Here is a 23,531-nt window from a genome sequence, read left to right on the forward strand (position 1 = left end):
TTAGCACCTCCCTGGGAAAAAGACTACGTGCTTTCACCCTGTATGTGCCCCTCATGACCTTATACACCTCTATCTGGTCACCTCTCAATCTCCTACATTCCAGGGAACAAAGTCCCAGTCTACACAACCTCTCCTTGTAACTCAGGCCCCTAAGTCCAGGCAACATCCTGGTAAATCTTTTCTCCAGACAGGCCAGGGAACGTCCACATCTGCCCTCACTCAGAAAGGCTTCCTGAGCCAGATGTGGCTCTGAAAATAACCCTCGCCTGGATTTCATTACCAGAAACAGCAGAGTCAAGATGATAACAATCTTGATGGTTTATGACGTTCAAACCCCCTTGATTTAACTCTTGGCTTGTAAAACACTGCTCGACGCTTGCTATCTCCAGACTCAACCAGGGCGGACCAGACTCCTGACAGGGCTGCACGTGGCACTCCAGGCTGACAAGTTATAGAGCTATAGAGTCATACATCATGGGGACAGGCCCTTCAGCTCACCCTATGCATGCTAGCCACTACTGTAATCCCATTTTCCAGAACTAGGTCTATGCTCTGGCGTTTCAAGTGCTCATGTAAATACTTCATAAATGTTGTGAGAATGCCTGCCTTCAGGCAGTGCATTCCAGATTTCAACCCCTAGATGAAAAAAATTCTTCCGCAAATCCTCCCCCTTATTTTAAACTGTGCCTTCTAATCATAGATGTCACTGTCATAGGGGAAAGTTTCCTACTATCTGAGTTAACTATATCTCTCCTCATTTTGTGTACCTCCCCTTTCAGCCTCCTCTGTTCCGAGGAAAACAAATTCAGCCGATCCCATCCCTTCACACAGCCGAAACTGCAGGGATTCAGAACTTGGAGACCCAGGAGAGTCTGCAGATGCTGTATCTGGAGCAACACACAAAATGCTAGAGGAACTCAGCGGGTCAGGCAGCATCTATGGAGGGAAATGGACAGTTGGTATTTCAGGTTGAGACCCTTCAGCTGGACACCAGATAGAGGGTCTCGCCCCAAAATGTCAACTACCTATTTCCCTCCATAGATGCTGCCTGACCCGCTGAGTTCCTCCAGCATTTTGTGGGATCAGAACTTGTTCTTTTAATATTTCCATATTTCTTTACAACATTGAAGGAGACCCATTGTCTTTTTTCACTGAACAATCCCATACCCCCTCTAATTTCTCCAATAACCTATTCTCCCCACATTCCCATCAACTCTACCAGCCGGGAGACACAAGAGACTGCAGATGCTGGAACCTGGAGCAACAAGCAATCTAAAAGAGTCCTGACGCAGGGTTTCGACCTGAAACGTCAACAATTCCTTCCTCCCTCAGATGCTGCTCGACCCGCTGAGTTCCTCCAGCAGACTGTTTGTAAACTCTACCACCCACCTACACACCAGGGACAACCTACAGCGACCAATTAACCGAACAACCAGCGCTTCTTTGGGAAGTCGGAAGAAACTGGAGCACCCGGGGGAAACCCACACGATTGTAGAGAGAACGTGCAAACTCCACACAGGCAGCAACGGAGGTCAGGATCAAACCCAGGTTGCTGGAAGTGTGAAACTGCTCCTCGACTAGCTGCACCACTGTGGGAGTTAAACTACATGCATTGGCAGAAGCTGCAGCTATTTGACAACTGCAAACTCCTAAGGAGCCCGGTCTGCTGCATATGGAAGTGCAGTGTGGATTTAGCCACTCTGCACAGAGCCCAGGCACAGTGAGAAACATGGCCCTTACAGTGCAGCTGGGAGAAAGCTCAGAACCGCCATCTCAGCTGTTAAACCAAGACCCCACCCACTCTCTCAGGTGGACATTAATGGTCCCGAGACTACTTTGAAGAGACAGGGAATTCACCTGAATGCCCTGGCCAACATTTACCCAACATCGTTTGTCAGCGAGCATATTGTCAGCCTCGCATTCCCATGTGTGGGATCTTACAGTGCCACCTTTCCTAACATTTTACAATGGTGACAACACCTCAACGGCTGTAATGCAAGTTGGTTTCTCTGCACTAAAGCTACGGTAAAGATGAAATCTTGATCTCCAAAATCTACCTCGTCATGGCCCTTGCACTTTAACTGTCTACCTGCCCTGCACTTTCTCCATAACAGTAACACTATATTCTGCATTCTGTTTTTCTTTTTACTACCTTGATGTACTTACATATGGCATGATCTGTCTGGATGGCACGCAAGCAGAAGCTTTTCACTGTATCTTGGTACATGTATAGGTGTAGGGGGGATGTAAGAGGCAAGGTTCTTTTACACAGAGAGTGGTGGGTGCGTGGAACGCACTGCCGGCAGAGGTTGTGGGGGCAGATGCATTCGGGACATTTAAGAGACTCTTAGATAGACACATGAATGATAGAGAAATGGAGGCCCACGTGGGAGGGAAGGGTTAGATAGACCTTAGAGCAGGGCAGGCACAGTAGTGTAGTGGTTAGCGTAACACTATTACAGTGCCAGCAACCTGGGTTCAATTCCCACCGCTGTCTGTAAGGAGTTTGTACATTCTCCCCGTGTCTGCGTGGGTTTCCTCCGGGTGCTCCGGTTTCCTTCCACATTCCAAAGACGTACGGGTTAGGAAGTTATGGGCATGCTATGTTGGCACCGGAAGCGTGGCGACACTTGCGGACTGCCCCCAGAACATTCCACGCAAAGGTGCGTTTCACTATGTGTTTCGATGTACATGTGACTAATAAAGATATATCTTAGAGCAGGATAAAGTGTCGGCACAACATTGTGGGCCGAAGGGCCTGTACTGTGCTGTAATGTTCTATGTGACAATAATGAACTAATTCCAATTGCAATGTGGAGGATAGGACAGAGGCTGAATAAATGCCACTGTTTACCTGCTCTCCAGGGAGACAGAAAGCCTCGTTAAGTCCGAGAGAGGGAACTTTGGAGAGTGTAATAGAAACGAGACCAGTGTTGCCATTGGGAACTCGATGCTTTCTAACTGGGTCTGCCTTAAAGTTGAAAGGCACAGAGCGTCGGGAAGCAACATGGTGACCAATTAACTTCCCTCTTCCAGCCCTGTCCCTCCCCCAGGAAAAACACAGGGTTCCAGGTAAGAGCTGCCCCACAACCTTCACCAACACATCCCCTGCACCAGGAGCACTGGGGGCTGACTGTGGTCCCATCAAAACAGGGAAGAAGAGCCGGTCAGCCCAACTACGAGCAAGCAGACTACGTCCAAGCTAGCGTGGACGAGGGGGGAATCTAAACACAAGACCGCTTGTGCTGAAGCTGGGAAAGCCTGTTGGTGCAAGCAGCCAAACATCTTGATGTGAAGAGAAAGCTGCTATCATACCCGAGATGCTCTTTAGAGTCTTTTAAAGCGTTTCTTGCCAGGCAGCATTCCGAGAGACACGACTCTTGTGCAGCTGCGAGATAAACTAGATTAGGAGCCAAAATAACAACCGCTTAATTTCCACCTCCCCCTCCCCTCCCTGCAGGCGCCTGGAGCCACAACACATGACAAGCGTTCTCACACCTATCAATAAAAATCATAAAGCGTTTGCCAACTGTATCCATGCTGGGGGAGTTGGGAATTTTTGTTGGAAGCCCTGGTTGGATTGGGCGATTGGTATCCACCATAGCAGGGAAGGATGGATTTAAATCCTGTCTAACGAGGCTTGTTTGAAATGCATGTTGTTCACAGTGAGATGAATAAACCTGACACCAGCAGCTGTGGGAGGTGCCAGGGACACATGTGGTAGGTCCCCAGGAAGCAAGCATTTTCAAATGTTCCTTCCCCCCCCCCCCCCCCACCACCACCCCCTCCCGAGGAATGAGGAGGGTCTCGGAGAGTGAAGGAAGGTAGGAGAGGGGCTGGAGGTGAAAGTATAGCATGCAATTAGATGTCAGAAGTTGACAGGATCAAGTGTAAGAAAACTTTAACAGTACGATTGCCGCAGGAGAAGGCCATTTGGCCCACTGTGGCTGTGCCAGCTCTTTGCAATTAACCTTAAACCATCTGCTCTGTCTCCAAGCTTTGCCAATTATTTCCTTTCAAGCACTGATCCAAGTCTCTTCCAAAAGTTCCTGTTGAATCCACTTCCTCTGCTCCTTAAGGCAACTCATCCCAGATCAGAGGAAGGAAACCTTCCTCATCTCACCTCTGGTCTATTGTAGCTCAGTTACACCAACATCCTCCTGGGAACTGACCCTCCGACCACAAGAAGCAAGTTCTCTTCACACCAAAAGCTCACACATCCAGCAATTCACTCACCAGCACGCTCCTGTAATCAGCAAGTCAGAGGGAATGGCAGGGCCAACACAGGGGAAGTGCTGAGAGAATGGCTGAACCAATGGAAGGGCAATGATGAGGGATGGCTAAGCCAATGGAGGAGCAGTACTGAGGGAACAGCTGAGCCAATGGAAAGGCAGTGTTGAGGGATGGCTGAGCCAATGGAGGAGGAGTGCTGAGGGAACAGCTGAGCCAATGGAAAGGCAGTGTTGAGGGATGATTGAGCCAATGGAGGAGCAGTGCTGAGGGAACAGCTTAGCCAATGGAAAGGCAGTGTTGAGGGATGGCTGAGCCAATGGAGGAGCAGTGCTGAGGGAACAGCTGAGCCAATGGAAGGGCAGTGTTGAGAGAAGCCTACATGCTATGCTCAGGGCTCTGGAGCTCAATGTTCGGGGCCGGCCCACGTCTCAGCACCTAGAGGTCCAACTCTCCAGAGTGTCGGGATACAAGTCATGCTAGCAAACAGCATGCATCACCCTTCCCTAAATGAACTGCTCCAGCCCCTGTAAAGATGTTGCAGCTCCTGCATCAGTGCTGAATCCCTGCATCAGTGCTGTACTCCCTACGGCCTGAACTTCAGCAGGATTCCAGCTGAACAACTTGCATTTATATAGCGCCCTTAGTGTTAATAACATCTTCATCAGACATGGTTTGATCACTCCAGACTGCCCACCCTGGATGGTAACTCTGTGATGTAGCACGAGCAGGTCCCTCAGCTTCTACCCAATCTACTGACACCGGCAACCACATAACAAAACAGCGGCTGGTTGATTGACACTGGCCTGAGGTTGGAGCTCAACTGGTATGAAATGAGAATGGCATCAGTTCTACATCTGGGATTGCAAACCCAATGGGAGAGAAACAGCCAGCAACACAACACACCAACGTTTTAAACACTCTCTTTTACCTCCAACTTTTTTCCTCACTCGCTATTTGCTTCTCTGAGCTTTCAGTGGGCAGCACTCTCGCCTCCATGCTAGAAGATTGTGGGCTCAAATCCTGCTTCAGATGCCCGAATCCATACTGAGGGAGGGCTGCACTCTCAGAAGTGCCACCTTTTGACGTTAAGTCAAAGCTCCAACCGATCTCTCGAATGGATGAGCAAAATCCCACAGTACTACCTTAGGAAGGACGAGGGGAGTCATCCAGCAAGATACCATAACCCCCCAATCATGGGGTTACTGGGACAACACCACAGTGCTGTTGGTGGAGGCTAACAGCACCTGAGTTGACTGCTCATGAGGAAAAGGGTGTTTGAAGGTCACAACCTCAAACTTGGCAAAAACTCACGGTCTATCAGGCAGTGATAATCCCTGCCCTTTTGTATGCCTCTGAGACCAGGACTATCTACAGCAGGCACCTCAAGGCACTTAAAGATACCATAGAGTCATACTGTACAGAAACAGGCCCTTTGGCCCAACTGGTCCATGCTGACCAAGATTCCCATCTAAGCTAGACCCCACCCACCCGGATCATTCTCTCTTCTCTCCTCTCCCATCAGGCAGAAGACACAGGAGCCTGAGGGCACATCAACCAGGCTCAAGGACAGCTTCTATCCCACTGTGATAAGACTTATACGTTGAGATGGACTCTTGACCTCATAATCTACCTTGTTTGACCTTGCACCTTATTGTCTACCTGCACTGCACTTCCCTGTAACTGTGACACTTTACTCTGCATTCTGTTACTGTTTTTACCCTGTACTACCTCAATGCACTGTGTAATGAATTGACCTGTACGAACGGTATGCAAGACAAGTTTTTCACTGTACCTCAGTACAAGTGACAATAACAAACCAATACGAATTTGCTCGCATTTGGCCCATATCCCTCGAAACCTTTCCTCTCCATGTGTCTGTCCTAGTATGTTTTCAATGTTGTTAATGTACTACCAACACTCTCTCTCTGCAAGATCCTCCAAATTCAGTGCAGGAGACATGAGAACCAACGTCAATGTCCGTTCCCAAGCATCCACCCCCACCGGCGCGACCCTAGTTGCAGCGGTGATGGAGAGAGTCAGCAGTTTTAATTCCTGAGCATTAACATATTGGATGACCTGCTGTGGGCCCAGCACATAAATTCAATCACCAGGATGGCATGCCAATGCCTTTACTTAGAAGGTTAAGGAGGTTTGGCACGTCACCAAACAATCTAACAAAGTCCTACAGATGTACTGTTGAAAATATCCTGACTGGTTGCATCATGGTCTGGTACGGCAATTTGAATGAGCAGGAAGGTAAGAAGCTGCAGAGAGTAGTGGACTCAGCCCAATATATCCCTCCCCACCATCGGTAGTATCTACAGGAGGCGCTGCCTCAAGAAGGCAATATCCATCATCAAAAATCCCCACCATCCGGGCCATGCCACCTTCTCGCAGCTACCATCGGGCAGGAGGTACAGAAGCCTGAAGTCCCGCACCACCAGGTTCAGGAACAGCTACTTCCCTTCAACCATTCGGTTCTTGAACCAACCTGCACAACCCTAATTACTACCTCAGTATAGCAACACTGTGACCACTTTGCGCTATAATGAACTTTTTTTTTGTTGTAATTGTGTTTTCTTGTAAAAATTATACATAATTTCTGTTCAACTTATGTTTTTCTTTTGAATGTTGTGTCTCTAATGCTATGTGCCTGTGATGCTACTGCAGGTAAGTGTTTCATTGCACCTGTACATACACGTACTTGTGCATCTGACAGTAAACTCGACTTTGACTTTGACTCTCTTGCAGCAGGAGACACATCAGGAATCCAGCCTCAGGGGGGGATGTTCCAGCTGCCCCCTGTACTGCTCAGGAAGTGAGGTCTCCTGGAGAAAGAAGCTGTCCCCTTCTCAATGGCGCAGGGTCACTTACGTTCTCGCTCGCACGAGGATTGAGCCAAACTTCAGAAGGAACTTCCTCCGCTATCACTGTGGATGAGCTGTGTCTCAAATAATAAAACATCGGACTGCTGCCTCACAGCTGAGTTCAAGACCTCGGGATGAATCCGACCCATCTGGATCCCAAATAACCAGAAGAAAGGAAATCCTGCATTTATATAGTGCCAGTCACCTCTCTTTCAGAGCATTTCAAAGCATTTTACAGTCAAGGTACATGGAACATTTCAGCACAGTTCAGTTTTATGGCAAAGTCACAGTTTTGACTTTTGACTAACCACACTCCATTAATTATGCAGGACAGGCTACGTCCTTCGTATGTCCAACACCAGATTTCCAAAACAGATACCCTACTCCAAGCTCAATCATGGAAGGAAGCTGCCAGACGTCAGAAATTCATGGATGTTCTGAAAGCCCCCCTTAAGAACTGCAGCATCCCCACTGATTCCTGGGAATCGCTGGCCCACTGCTGCTCAAAGTGCAGAGGGGCAGTGGGACAGTATTTAGAACCTCAGGTCAATGTATTGCGTGCCCTGTGTAAGTGGCAATGGGAGCTCACCACCTCTTAAACTAACTGTAGTGGGCCAAATCTCAAATAATGGTGAGTCAGAGTACAGGAAGGAGATAGAGGGCTCAGTGACATGGCATCATGACAACAACCTTTCCCTCAATGTCAGCAAATCAAAAGAGCTGGTCATTGACTTCAGGAAGGGGGGCAGCGCACACGCTCCTGTCTATATCAATGGCGCTGAGGCCGAGAGGGTTGAGAGCTTCAAGTTCTGAGGAGTGAACATCACTAATAGCCTGTCCTGGTCCAACCACATAGACGTTGTAGCCAAGAAAGCTCACTAGTGCCTCTACTTCCTCAGGAGGCTAAAGAAATCTGGCAAGTCCTCGTTGACCCTCACCAATTTTTATAGATGCACCATAGAAAGCAACCTATCTGGATTCATCAGGGCTAGGTCTGGCAACTGCTCTGCCCGAGTCCACAAGAAACTGCAGAAAGTTGTGGACACAGCTCAGCACATCACGGAAACCAGCTTCCCCTCAATGGACTCTGTCTATACCTCTCGCTGCCTCGGTAAAGCAGCCAGCATAATCAAAGACCCTACTCACCCCGGACATTCTCTCTTCTCCCCCCTCCCATCAGGTAGAAGCCTGAAAGCACGTACCACCAGGCTCAAGGACAGCTTCTATCCCGCTGTTATAAGACTATTAAACAGACCTCTTGTACGATAAGGTGGACTCTTGCCCACACAATCTACTTCGTCCTGACCTTGCACCTTATTGTCTGCCTGCACTGCACTTTCTCTGTAACTGTAACACTTTATTCTGCATTTTGTTATTGCTTTTACCTTGTACTACCTCAATGTACTGATGTAAGAAATGATCTATATGGACGGCATGCAAAACAAAGTTTTTCACTGTAGCTCAGCAAATGTGACAATAATAAACCAATTACCAATTTAACCCCCCACCTGTCCCATCAACCAGCTCCTGCCCCATGTGTGGAAGAGTCTGCGGTTCCCATATCAATCTCATCTGCCACATCAGAACCCTGAGAATTGAAGTGAAAACAGGTTATCCTCGATCCTGAGACTGCTTAAGAAGATTGCAACAATGACTACACTTCATTTGCTACAAAGCACAAAAGAAATTCCAGAATAAGAAGTAAAAGGTGCTATAGAAATGTAAGTTGTTTTTTCCTTTCTGCACCTTGGTTATGGTGTCAACAGGAGGCAGTTTTTAATTAACCTGGGCTTATCCACAGGAACACAGGGCTTCTGCTGCACTGCAGTGGGTGATCTGGGCTCTTTTAGACCCAGCAGATGGGAACTCGATTTAATCCCTTCTGCAGGGAACAGGTGGGATGTGCTTGGGCTCAATTCCCTAAACTGCTGCCGTGCTCTCAGCCTTCTGGTACAGGGAGGATGGCATCGGCTGCATAACAAAAGCCAGCTGACAGCTCACACAGTGGAAGAAGTGGGGGGGGGGGGGGGGGGGGGGAGGCAGGGAGAGGTGGAGAGGGGGAAGAGGGAGGGGGAGAGGGAGAGGGAGAGAGAGAGGGGAGAGGGAAGAGAGAGAGAGGGGAGAGGGAAGAGAGGGGGAGGGAAGGGGGAGAGAGGGGGAGGGGGGGAGAGGGGGGGGAGAGAGGGGGGGGAGAGACGGGGGGAGAGGGGGGGGGAGAGAGGGGGGGGAGAGAGGGGGGGGAGAGAGGGGGGGGAGAGAGGGGGGGGAGAGAGGGGGGGGAGAGAGGGGGGGGAGAGAGGGGGGGGAGAGAGGGGGGGAGAGAGGGGGGGAGAGAGGGGGGGAGAGGGGGGGGGGAGAGGGGGGGGGAGAGGGGGGGGGAGAGAGGGGGGGGGAGAGAGGGGGGGGAGAGAGGGGGGAGAGAGGGGGGGAGAGTGGGGGAGAGAGGGGGAGAGAGGGGGGGGAGAGGGGGGAGAGGGGGGAGAGGGGGGAGAGGGGGGGGAGAGAGAGGGGGGAGAGAGAGGGGGGAGAGAGAGGGGGGGAGAGAGAGGGGGGGAGAGAGAGGGGGGGAGAGAGAGGGGGGGAGAGAGAGGGGGGGAGAGAGAGGGGGGGAGAGAGAGGGGGGGAGAGAGAGGGGGGGAGAGAGAGGGGGGGAGAGAGAGGGGGGGAGAGAGAGGGGGGGAGAGAGAGGGGGGAGAGAGAGGGGGGAGAGAGGGGGGAGAGAGGGGGGGGAGAGAGGGGGGAGAGAGAGGGGGAGTGAGAGAGGGGGAGTGAGAGAGGGGGAGAGAGGGGGAGAGAGAGAGGGGGCGAGAGAGAGGGGGAGAGAGAGTGGGCGAGGGGGAGAGAGGGGGAGAGAGGGGGAGAGAGAGGGAGAGAGGGGGAGGGAGGGGGAGGAGGGAGAGAGGCCAGGAGAGGAGGAGGGAGAGAGGGGAGGGGGAGGTGGAGGGAGAGGAGGGAGAGAGAGGGGGAGGGAGAGAGGGGGAGGGAGAGAGAGGGAGGGGAGAGAGAATGAACATGTGTACGTGACAGAGAGAGAGAGAGAGAGAGAGAGAGAGAGAGAGAGAGAGAGAGAGAGAGAGAACTCAGCCATCAGCTGCTAACACTCTATAAAATGAGCAAAGGCTGAAAGCAATACAAAGAACCTGCATTTCCAAAGGATCCTTCATGATTTCAGTCCACAGCCAACTCCTTGAACTCCAGCTGCTGCTGCTTGGGAGGAAATGCAGTCAATTTGTGCACAGAAAGCTCCAGCACACACTTACAGTGCCGGTGATCTGCTCCACTGCTGCTGGGGGAAGGAGAGATTCCCGGCAATCCAACGAAGTAGAACGGTCTCATATTCTCTGTGGTTCCGAAGAATGAGAAGGAATCTTGTTGAAACGTACCATTCTGGGAGGGGCTGATTGCAGAGGGGGAGGAAGCCCTGGATTGAACCAGGAATCGGGATGGAAGGGCGGCTGATTTAGAACTGAAATAGGGATACATTTGTTGACTCAGAGGGTGCTGAGTCTTTGGAATTCTCTTCCTCAGAGGGCTATGTTTGCATAATGGTTAAGCACATTGAAGACCTAATATCTCTACGTTTTTAGGCACCAAGAGAAGCAAAATTAAGGGCAACTTTTTGGGAAAGTGTTGAAGCAGCAGAGAAACTCAAGCCAGTTAAAAAAAATTATACTTTAATTTATAATTTTAAATCATACTTTATATTTATAATTTACACTTGTGTATAAAATTATGAGGGCCAGATAGGGTGAATGGGCAGGGTCTTTTTCGCAGAACTGGGGAATCAAGAACTAGAGGGCACAGGTTTAAGGTGAGAGGGGAGAGATTTAATAAAAACCTGAGGGGCAACATTTTCACCCCGAGAGTGGTCAGTATATGGAATGAGCTGCCAGAGGAAGTGGTTGAGGTCAACCTCCTCCTGCACTGTACCATGCTAGGATCTGATGACCTTCTGACAGAAAGCCAGTGTAGAAAGACTTGTGAACAACCCTTGGGCTGCTTATCAATCCTGCTCCCTACTTTTACAAATATTTGGCATGTAGTATCAAACTGAGAGTTAAATCAAGCGTTGTAGACGTGAATGGGACACAATCAATGCTGCTCATGGAACCTACCCCTGCCCCAACTGTAAGAGGTCAACTCCTATCAGAAGTATCCACCTTCACCACTGCAGGCTACTTACCATTCCCATCACAGGGGAAACAATGGGGAAATGGGGGTCCCAGCACCTGATGCAATGACCATTCAAACTTCAACCCTAACTGGGCATAAAGGGAAAGCCCAGGCAACAGTCGAACCGATACCTCACAGAGCCAGCGGCCTGGGTTTATTCCTGATCTCCGGTGCCGTCTGTGTGGAGTTTGCACGTTCTCCTTGTGACCCTGTGGGTTTCCTCCGGGTGCTCCGGTTCCTCCCATATCCCAAAGACGTGCAGATTGGTAGGTTAATTGGCCGCTGTAAATTGTCCCTGTGTGTAGGTGAGTGGTGAATTTTGGGGGGTGAATAACAAATGGGATTAATGTAGGATTAGTGTCAATGGGTGTTGGTGGTCAGTACGGACTTGGTGGGCCGAAGAACCTGTTTCTGTGCTGCACCTCTCCAAGACTCCATGACTGATCCACTCCTTGTCAAAACATCAGTGATTCTGATTGCTCGTCGATCTGGCAAGAAGTTGGAAGGTAGTCCCAAATCTGTGAAGTCGGGAGATGCAGCCATTGTTGACACGATTCCAACTAAGCCCTGTGTGTCGAGAGCTTTTCTGAATATCCACCTCTCGGTCACTTTGCTGTCCGTGATATGAGACAGACAGCAGCTGTTGGTGTGACCAAGTCAGTTACTAAGAAAGAAACTTCTGGCAAAGCCACCAAGGCTTCCAGTAAACATCTAAACAAAAAGAGAATATCACCACTGGCTACCAAGATTCAGCAAACCCTGAGCTGACACCAAACCGACTCTCATTTATGCAATTGTCCATATTGGATCACTGCGCAGCACTCTCGCCTCCAAGTCAGAAAATCATGGGTTCAAACCCATCCCAGAGACTCAAACACAAAAACTCAGGATGAAGTTCGAGTGCAGTATTGACAGACTGCAACACCGTCAGAGGGTGCAGTGTCTCTAGATTGTCCTTCCTCTCTTGGATGGACATTAAAAAGCTCCTGAATATTCAATGTCTTCCCCAAAGGATTTTCCCTCTCATAGCAATGTGATTAGAGGCTGTTCCCAGGTTACAAACACCTGAATTATGGACAATCAAGCTCCCATAATATTATTAAATTCAAAAATCCTACGTACATACATACATATGTTCCTACGAAGAGCAAAACTAGTTTTCTCTCTCTCTCTCCACTTTCAGTAATTGTTCTTTCTTATCAGTCTGATGTGCTTTTGATGCTATTCATTACAATGCTGTGAAGCTGTGGTTACCACATCGAGTGATCTTTGTGTCTATTCCAATTTACGGATAAAATCGACTTCACGGATATCTGTGAGTGTAAACAGACCCCATTTGTTCCCTGGAAACGTCCTGCAATTTTAAAACAACAGATTTTCTGACTATTATCATAGAACAATACAGCTTAGGAACAGGCCCTTCGGCCCATCACGTCTGTGTTGAACATGATGCTGAATTAAACTAAATCTCTTCTGCCTGCACACGATCCATATCCCTTCATATTCATGTCTATCTAACAGCCCTGTAAACCCCACAATCGTATCTGCCTCCACCACCACTGGCACACCATCCCAGGCACCCACCACTCTCTGTGTAAAAACTTGCCCCGCACATCTCCTTGAAACTTTCCCCCTCTCACCTGAAAGCTATGTCCTCTAGTATATGACATTTCTACCCTGGGATAAACATTCTGACTGCCTACCCTATCTATGCCTCTCATACTTTTATAAACTTCCGGCACACCAGAGAAAACAGCCCAAGTTTGTTCAACCTCTCCTTATAGCTCATACCTCTTCCTTACAGCTGAACAGACGTTGTGATTTGGTTTGGGTCTGGTTGCGCAGTGCTGCACAGCTCAGTTGTGTTTTCCAGGTCAGTGATTTCCTGTTGGTGGGAATCTTGCTGTGCACAAATTGGCTGCTGTGTTTTCTACACTTCTGCAAAAACGTAATTTTTTGGGATGTGGACTTCATTGGCAACGCTAGCATGTGTTGCCCATCTCTAATTGCCCTTGAACTGAGTGGCTTCTTAGTCTATTTAAGACTCAACCTTATTAGCAAGTCTGTAATCACATATAGGCCAGACTGGCATTGGGAGTAAGAACAGCACATTTTCTCTCCTTAAAGCCACTGGTGAACCAGATGGTTTTACAAAGTCTGGTGGGTATTGTGGTCATCCTTACTAATGACTTGTTTTTTTTATTTAAGTTGCACATTATTAATTGAATTTAAGTTCCACAGCTGCTATGGCAGGAGTTGAACTTGGTTCATCCAGGCCTCTAGTTTATTAATCTAGTAATTTAACTGTTGCGCTTGAAGGACTGGCTTAAAGGTACTTTGGGATGTAGAAAGGTCATACAGAGTGCTTTAAAAATACAACTCTTTTTTAAGTTAGCTTTTGACATGTTGAGATGTTCCAAGGCATTTCACAGGAGTACGATCAGAATTTTAAAAATTAGACGTTAAGCTGATGACTAAATGCTCAGTCAAAGTAATAAAAAACAGAATCAACAGGTCAGGCAGCATCTGTGGAAAGTGAAACAGGATGGATGGATGGATGGATTTATTTATTAGTCACATGTACATTGAAACACACAGTGAAATGCACCTTTTGCGTAGAGTGTTCTGGGGGCAGCCCACAAGTGTCGCCACGCTTCCGGCGCCAACATAGCACGCCCACAACTTCCTAACCCGTATGTCTTTGGAATGTGGGAGGAGACCGGAGCACCCGGAGGAAACCCATGCAGACACGGGGAGAACGTACAAACTCCTTACAGACAATGGCCGGAATCGAACCCGGGTCGCTGGTGCTGGAATAACGTTACACTAATCACTACACTACGTTAAACCTTCAGGTGGAAGACCCTTCATCAGAACATAGTTTCATTCTTGTGACTTTGATTTATTGCTTAGTCAAAGAGATAGGCTTTAAGGGAGCAGCTTAAATAGAGAGAAAGGTAGAGAGGTTTACGTGAAGGATACGGTGCTAATGCGGGCAAAAGGGATTATTGTAGATCGGCGAGAAGGTTAGCAGGGACATGGTGGGCCAAAGGGCCCATTTCTGCGCTGTACAACAACTATGACTCGATGGCTCTAGAGATCAGGATCTAAGCAGCAGAAGGCACGGCCAACAGTGCTGGGAGAGAAAGGGAGTGGGAGATTCAAGGACCCACATGTGAAATCATAAGTACCCTTGTGAGGTGCCCATGTATGGTTGGGCTCTGGTACCAGGACAACCAGTTCTGTACCCACATGACTACAATCACCAATTGTAATTGGTTAATTATTGTCACACATACCGAGATACAGTGAAAAGCTTTTGTTTGCATGCCATCCAGGCAGATCATTCCATACACAAGTACATTGAGGGAGTACAAAAGGAGAAAAAAAAACAGAATGCAGAATAAAGTGTTACAGTCGCAGAGAAAGTGCAGTGCAGGTAGGCAAATAAAGTGCAAGGGTCATGACGAGGTGGACTGAGAGTTCATCTTTATCGTCTGTACAAGAGGTCCGTTCAAGAGTCTTATAACAGTGGGATAGAAGCTGTCCTTGAGCCTGGTGGCGTGTGTTTTCAGGCTTATGTATCCTCTGCCCGACAGAAAGGGGAAGGAGAATGTCCGGGGTGGGAGGGGGTCTCTGACTATGTCAGCTGCTTTACTTTGGCAGCGAGAAGTGTCGACAGAGTCAAAGAAGTGGAGGCTGGTTTCCGTGATGGACTGAGCTTTGTTAACAACTCTCTGCAACTTCTTGCAGTCTTGGGCAGAGCAGATGCCATACCCAGCTGTGATATATCTGGATAGGATGTTTTCTATGGAGATAGGATGCTTTCTACGGGCGCGCGATGGGGGAAACACAGTGGCGCAGCTACTATAGCTGCTTAACTCACAGCTCCAGTGACCCAGGTTCAACACCAACCTCAGGTGCTGTCTGTGTGGAGTTTGCATATGCATGGATTTCCTCCATCATTACAAGACACACATGTTTGAAGGTTAATTGGCTACTGTAGTGCGTGGGTGAGTGGCAGAACGTGGGGGGGGGGGGTGGGTGGAGTTGAAGAGAGTGTGAGATTAATGTAAGATTAGTGTAAATGGGTGGTTGATGGCTGGTGTGGACGCAGTGGGCTGGCAGGCCTGTTTCCCTGCTTGATCACGCTGTGACTCTATAAGAGGGTCGAAGAAGGAAACCTGACAATTTCCATTCACATCCCCGTGATAAGATATTATCAGCTTTAGGAATAACAAGCGTCCAGCAAAAGGAACATGAAAACAACCAGTTAATCTGCCTTTTCTGTGGTTGGTTGGCTTACACCGTGGGCAAGACAACAGTGGGAACTTCAACTAGTGCCAGGTACTTCTGGGTAGTCCAAGAGCTGGGTCTGGGTCCTGGAAACATGGCCACATGAAGGAACAGGAGAAAATCTGCCCTACCTGCTGCAGTGCACAAAACGAGGTCACTGTCCAGAGGAATTCCAAGAACCCGATTAGGAATTACTTCCCACCACCTTCCCAACAGCGCAAGTCTATGCAGGCCTGGAGCTCCCTGTAAACACTGGAGTGAATATGTGTCATCACAAACCAATAAAAAACATCTGATCTGTACAGCCTGTCAAACTAGCTGGATCACTCTCCATCTCTCTCACACACACACACACACACACACACACACACACACAAATATTCCCACACAACCTCAGTTCTATCCTTGGAAACAAGCCTCCACCCATCCCATGGCACTGAGGAAGGACACCAGACTGGTTCTCACCCATGTCCACTCAAGCAGTATCACGAGGAAAGGAATTATTGGGTCACAATCTATGAAAACCTTCCATGTGTGAATCTCTTCCTCGTGACCACAATGAAGGGAACATCACTGATGAGAGATGCTTGGATCATGAAACCCACTACATAACCCAAGCTCATTTCCTCTTCTATTTAACTTGGGCAGCTCACTACAGCCTTTGGCATATCTACCAAGAGAGGTTAATGCAACAATGGAATAAATCTTCAAGGAACTAAAATGTTTCGGGAATACCTCTGCTCTTTGCTGGCAGCCAAGAAGTCTGTTGCAATTTAGATCAGTGACTATGGACATGATAGCCTGAGTGGTCACTTCTCTGCTGCAGATTTCCTCCAATCAACTATGCTCTCCAACTGGAGCTCAGTGTGTGCACGGCCGGTATAAAATCCAGGTGTCGTTAGGAACCGACCAATTGTACAAATTGGAGGATGGACAAATCCTGTAAAACGCCAGCATCAACTGAAATTACTGCTGGACGGCCAAACAAGAGCACACTCACAACCTCACACACACACACACATAGACACGCAACAAACACACACACACAGACAAGTTGCATGCTTACATGTACAGACACTGCACACTCACACACATCGTATGCACAACACATACATGCAAGAACACATGCACACACAAACATACAACCTCAGACATACATGCAAACACAAATGCACACAGACACATGCACATACAGACATGCTTACACATGCACACACACAAATCCACACACCCATGTGCACACACACATCCAAGCACAGCACACACACATCCACACTCACACACACACACACACGCTCTGCACAGGGCCTGTCAGTGCAGCACCAGGAGAGGGATGAAGTGCTCTCCTTACATCACCACCAATCCAGACAAGCAGTAAGTAACTATCACAGAGCTGGCGACAGCAAGGCTAAATCACTAGAGGTATTTATAGAAGAGGTAGATAATTTTTGTTTAAAGGGAATTGGGGACTGTGTGGAACTGGCACTGAAGAGATGAGATGAGGCAGAACAGCCATGATCACACTGCAGGCAGGCTGACTGACTGACTGACTCCTGCTCCTAGCTTCTCATGTTCTTGGGACACCGCTTCCAGGAGAAAGTGTCAGTGTGCCTGGGAGAGATAAATCAAGTGTTTTCTAAGTGGAACTAGGATTGTAAAAGCAGCACTGGGATTCAAGAGTGCAAGCTCACAAATCACTTAAACCCAGCAACGGGTACAAAAACTGTTCAAAAACACCAAATGGAATGTTGGCTTTGTCTCAAGGGGTTGGATTACAAAGGCAAGCTATGTGTAACTTGTGCAGAGCCTTGCAAGAGCCTCTGTGGGGTGCACTCAGTTCTGTCCACTGCACCACAGGAAAGGTACACTGCCCTTGGAGAGGGTGGATGCTACACAGCTGGCAGAGTACTGGCACAGCAAGAGTTCGGTGGCCAGGTTGTACAGACAGCACTTGAGTATGGCAAACCGAGGGAGAGACCTGATCCAGGTGTTTAAACTGTTAGGAGCATGCGGAGAAACAATTTCCTCAAGAACGAGAGGGCATAACCTAACAGCAGGGCGAAGGAATGGGAATCACTTTCCCACACAAAGGGGAGCCAAAATCTGGAACTCTCTGCCCCCAGACACTGTAAGCGGGGGCCCAACTGATGCAGGCAAGGTTAAGACAGATATATCCTCTGTCAGTTAAGGCTGTTATGTGGCATGGACCAAGATTTTTTTTTAAGATATCTTTATTAGTCACATGTACATCGAAGCACACAGTGAAATACATCTTTTTGCGTAGGGTGTTCTGGGGGCAGCCCGCAAGTGTGGCCACACTTCTGGCACCAACATAGCATGCCCACAACTTCCTAACCCGTATGTCTTTGGAATGTGGGAGGAAACCGGAGCACCCAGAGGAAACCCACGCAGACACAGGGAGAACGTACAAACTCCTTACAGACAACGGCCAGATTTGAACTGCAACACATTACGCTAACCACTACACGAATTTTGGTGCAGATTCGTCCCATTATGACTGACCTTGTGCATAACACACAGTGCACCACTGCTGGATGTGGGCTAATCAGTTACCAGACCAGTGATGACTCCCTCAAGTTCAACTCTTCCCTCCTTTTCACTCCCTGGGTCACTGTATCGAACCTTGAGGATCCCATTCAAACCCAGAACCAACTTGTCCAAATGCACCGCCTCTTCATCAGAAAGCTCCCCAGATTCCAGCTCCCTAACATTGCCCACCTCCATCACATGCTCAGCTGAAAAAAGTCCTTGCCAAATTAAACTCTGGCAGAAAGCTATGGGTTCATGCTGCTGACTAGAAACGTCAGCGCATAATCTAGGCAGACACTCTGGAACAGTACAGAGGGAGTGCTGTACTGTCAGAAGTGCATCATCAAAAGGGCCTACCTTCTTTTGGATGGAAACTTTTAACCTTGGTCAACATCCATCCTTCAACCAACTCCACAAAACAGATTTGGCCCTTGTTTCATATAGTCTTTGCAAAGTGGTTAAAGGTGTCTATATTACAGCACTTGCTCACTTTAAAGGCCATGCAAGGTTCTGGGATATCCTGAGGTCATCCAAGTTGTGATATAAATGCAAATTCTTCTTCCTTTTGCTCCAATATTCTGGTCAGGCTCCGACCCTCCAAAATTACTCCACTTCCTCACCCTGCCTTATCTCTATAACCTCTCACTGCCCTCAGTTCTACATTCCACTCCTGGTACTCTGAGTCAGGCCTTTCCCTCCTTGATCGCTGGCTGTGACTTCAGCCAACCACAGCAGCTACTCTGCAACTGTCTCTCTGAATCTCTCCGCTTCTTCATAACACACATCTTTACAAAGCCCTTGTTCACGCTTTCTAATCTGGCTTAATGTCTGTTATCCCTGGTGCATCTGTGAAGTGGCTTGGGATGTTTTCCTGCAATAAGTGTGCCATGAAAATGAAGATGTATAGAAAGCAATTGCTACCTGTGTGACCACACTATTATTGACCATGTACTTAACAGTAAAGTTATAAACTACACATTTCATTCGAGACATCGTTGCTTCCATATTTTGGTATCCACACAGTTATTGAATGTGCCTCTATCACTGGTTCTGACTGCAATGTTAATGATCCGTGTAACTATAACAAATAACACCTCATTGTTACTTGTTCACATAACACATACCCCACTGCTATTAACCTTATATGTAGAACACACACTCCACAGTTACTAACCATGTATACATAACATATACAATGCTGATGCTGTTCTTGTATGTACAACACATACTCCACTGTTACTGACCGTTATACATTAACACACATTGCATTGTTAGGGATTATGTCCATACAGCACAAACTGCACTCTTATTGAGCCTGTATATGTAACAAATACAGCGACGTTTCTGACTAGGTACATATTACTGACCACCTATTTACAACACATACTGCATCAGTACTGACTGTCACATAGAACATTTATCTTGTATGTATAACACATAGCACACTGAAGCCAACCACATATTTACAATACATAGAGCACTGATACTGATCACGTATGTTTAACAACTACCACACGGCTGCTGAACATGTATGTACAACACATCACAGAATAAAAGGACATCCCTTCAGAACTGAGATGAGGAGGAATTTCTTGAGCCAGATGGTGGTGAATCTGTGGAATTCACTGCCACAGACGGCTGTGGAGGCCAAGTCATTGGGTATATTCAAAGGGAGAAGGCAGGAGAATAGGGTTGAGAGGGAAAAATAAATCAGCCATGATTGAATGGCGGAGCAGACTCGATGGGCCGAATGGCCTAATTCTGTTCCTATGTCTCACGTACTGTTTATGTACAAGATGCAGGTCTTCTTTGCAGGGAATCCCTCCGAATTTATGACGACTTACTTCCACGCCAGTTGTGCAGGTTTTGACGCAGTGATGAAGCCAAACCGGGACCCACAGTCTCTGCCGCAGACAGTTGTGAGGTGATGCACTCCTCCCACAGTTTGTGCTGGGCCACTGCGAGCTCCTGGTGCACGGACTCAAGCCTCCCAATGCCATCCCGACTGCTGCTCCTCCACTTTGGGCAGCCAGAAGGAGCAGGAGATTCCCAGCACCTTTCCAAGGACACGTTGAGCACACTTTTGAATCTTATCCTCTGTTCCCCAGTGATCTCCTCGTCTGACAGAGTTCAGAATAGAAGGCCTTGTTGTTTCGGGAGTCCAATGTCAGGCATTGGCCTGCTCATTGGAGCTGACCAACTGCAATCAGGGCCTCAGTTCTGGGGATGTTGGATGGGAGAGAACGCTGGTATCAGTCGACTCATCCGCCAGCGGATTTTATGAAGGCAGATTCAGGGGTATCTCTCCTGTGCATTTGGGTCCCACCGGAGGACAGCAATCACTGTTGCCTGGTAGACTAACACCAACACCTCGTTTCATGAGGGAGACAAGCAAAAGACCTCATGGCAATACCACTGGCCCAGGCATTAGCACCTGTTAAATTATATCATTATTCAAGTGTGAGACAGCAAGGATGTCAAGACCGCTAGGGCTCTGACAGGTATCAATATCTGATGGGCTGACACCAACCACTTTCTTCATCAGGTCACAAAACAACATCACCACAGGTATCGAGGACCCCATAAGTCAAAGTCAAAGTCGAGTTTATTATCATATGCACAAGTACATGCATGCACAGGCGCCATAAAGAAAGCTCTCCTCATCGGCAACCTGATAACTCCCAAGCAACAGGAGCCAATAAGTCTCCTGGGCACCTGGACTGCCCTGAGTCACACTAATTAACATGTGTGAAGAGCCTCCAGAAAGCACCCTCAGGGACTGGTTTGACGCAAGTATGACCAGGAGATACAGAAGGTAATTAACCACAAACACAAGGCATTCTTGAATTGGAAGCTACGCAATGCCTCAGGGCACAAGGGACAATTCCAAAGGCACCCAACCCTGGGGGTCCAACAGAAAATTTGTGACTTAAAGAAACAATGACTGGAAAAAATGCACGTTATAAAACACACTGTTCCTGACCATATACGTATTATACATAACAAAGTGTTTCTGACCATGTCTGTATTATACGTACCAAAGTGCTCCTGGCCATGCATGTAATATACACAAAGACACAAGAGACTGCAGATGAAGGGTCTCAACCCCAAACACTTCCCTCCATTGATACTGTCTGACCCGCTGAGTTCCTCCAGCGTCTTTTGTATATAATATACATACCAGGCTGTTACTGACCATGTCATACAACACATAGTGCACTGCTACCAATCATGTATATATAACACACTGCTTTTCTTCATTCTCATTGGGGTGGTTGGCCATAGATGGTCTTGACAGCTCTGAAGACTATGTCCATGTCATGATTATCGACGAGTTGTGAGCTCTCCTGCGCTCTTTCCACCCACCATCTGTTCTTCATATCATGTGGTTTCTGTTGGATTTGGCCATCATGGAATTGGAATTGGTTTATTATTGTCACACATACTGAGATACAGTGAAAAACTTCTGTTTGCCTGCCATCCAGGCAGATCATGCCATACATAAGTACATCGAGGTAGTAAAGAGAAAACAGAATGCAGAGTATAGTGTAGCAGCTACAGAGAAAGTGCAAAAGTAGCTGTCGAGTTGTTCTCTCTTGAATTTGGTGGAGTTTCCCACCCAGCTATGCCTTGTGATTGTGGTTATTGTAATTAGTTCTTTGCCTTTCTGGTAGCAAGACCAGTGTCTCTTCACAGGGGAACCAACGCCAGTAACCTCTCCCAAGCCAACATGCCAAGCATCGAGGCCATATCACATGGAGTCGGCTCCAATGGGCAGACCGTATCATTCACTGTCCCAACACCAGCCTTCCAAAACAGGCACTGCTCCCACCTCCATTGAGGCATCTCTGGCGGACAGAGGACAAGATTCAAGGAAGCTCTCAACCCCTCTTTGAAACACCTCCACCAACAGAGAAGGAGCATTTGGGAGAATCTCAAGTACATCTGTCAGCGGCGCACAGAAGCCCAGCATAAAGGGAAGAAGAACCACACCACCTCCTAAACCGTCCCCCCATCCATCCTGCAAGTCTCCCCTCACCTGTGGGAAAGTCTGCTGGTTCTACACCGGCCTCAACAGTCACCCACCCCAACTGGAGTGGAGGCAAGTCAGTCCTGAGGGACGACTTTAGGGAGAGGTATTAACGTAGGAATGACTATGTACGTTACATACTACACTGAAATTAACCTTGTAAATACAACGCATACCTCACCCATCCTGACCATGTATACATAACACATACTTCAGCGTTACTTTCCATGTATATATGACACATATATTTCCGTTACAGACCATTTATGTGTAACACGTACCAATCTGTTGTTACTAGCTGGATGCATTTAACATAAACCGCACTAATAACTTTGTACAAAACCAATAATCCATTATTCAATAACTAATCTTATTTTGTAACTTATATCCAGTTCAATATTTATTGGACTGGATACAAGTTACAAAATAAGATTAAAGATAAACTGTTACAACAATAGTTATAAAAAAAGTTGGATCTTTTTAAATAGCATGTAATTGAAAAAATAACTCCACCTTTGCTACTCCTTCCTGCACATTGAAATAAACATCAGCATACTTCACTCTTTTTTTGGCAAGGATTCTCATTCGCAAAGACACAAGCAGCCAGACGTACCGTGCTTGCCGCCCGAGTCATACTAACCGGGATTCAACACAATGACTCGGTTACCAGCAGCACTCTGCTGGTTCCCAACCCGCCTCTCTCCACCTCGTTGAAAGTCGCACGGAGCCCGCAACCAAACACGTCTCACGTCCAAAGGCTCTCTCTTTCTTCCCCTCTCAATTGCTTTTGAGGCAACTTTTAAACTTCTCCAACCACTGGCTTGGTAGAACGTTTTTGTTTTTTTGGAGAGGTGCTGGTCTTTTGCAAAAACAGCAAAAGTTGCAACAATCTCTCCCCCCCCCCCCCCCCCCCCCCCAAGAGCTGAACAAAGAATCGAAGACAACACCCTCGGATTTCACTCACTCTGATAAGATCCAGAAATCCCCACCATATCTCCCTTTGGCTTTGGAAAACTTTCTCGATGGCCAGGAATTGCGGCATGCAATAAGAGCTCCACTTTGTCTTGGATGGAGTTGTTTTTGTCTGTGTGGCAGTGACCTCTCCCCTCAAGAGTCCCACTCCAAGTCTGAACGATTCACCAGACCCCGAATGGAAACCAGCAAGATCAGACTTCAAAGACACGACCTCAGCCAATGTTTTAAAGAGGCAGCCTCTCCACTTTGCATACCAGTTGGATAAACTACCCGAGCTGGCAAACCGAACAGACGGCTAATTGTACACTGTACCCATTCCCGCCCCTTCATTCTGTGTATCTTCAGGCGATTTCCCAGTGTACCCGGGGAGTTGGTTCAAATTTAAATTAGAAACTTTTTTTTTACCC

At 47.8% G+C, this 23,531-nt stretch overlaps 1 protein-coding gene across 4 annotated transcripts in view; it reads right to left on the bottom strand.

Moving 5' to 3' along the window:
• LOC127578717 (protein CBFA2T1-like) overlaps nt 1-23,272 on the bottom strand; it is a 161,206-nt gene extending 137,934 nt beyond the window's left edge. The window contains exon 1 of one of the 4 annotated variants that reach the window (XM_052031086.1): nt 23,114-23,272. In XM_052031086.1, the coding sequence (XP_051887046.1) occupies nt 23,114-23,141 (28 nt within the window). In that variant the 5' untranslated portion in view covers nt 23,142-23,272. Of the gene's footprint in view, nt 1-22,762; nt 22,887-23,113 lie in introns of those variants that run through there. The other 3 variants (XM_052031080.1, XM_052031079.1, XM_052031085.1) reach the window with 3 other exon arrangements.
• Nucleotides 23,273-23,531: the final 259 nt, after the last annotated feature.

The sequence above is a fragment of the Pristis pectinata genome, chromosome 16 (assembly GCF_009764475.1).
Source record: "Pristis pectinata isolate sPriPec2 chromosome 16, sPriPec2.1.pri, whole genome shotgun sequence".
Taxonomy (NCBI): Eukaryota; Metazoa; Chordata; class Chondrichthyes; order Rhinopristiformes; family Pristidae; genus Pristis; species Pristis pectinata.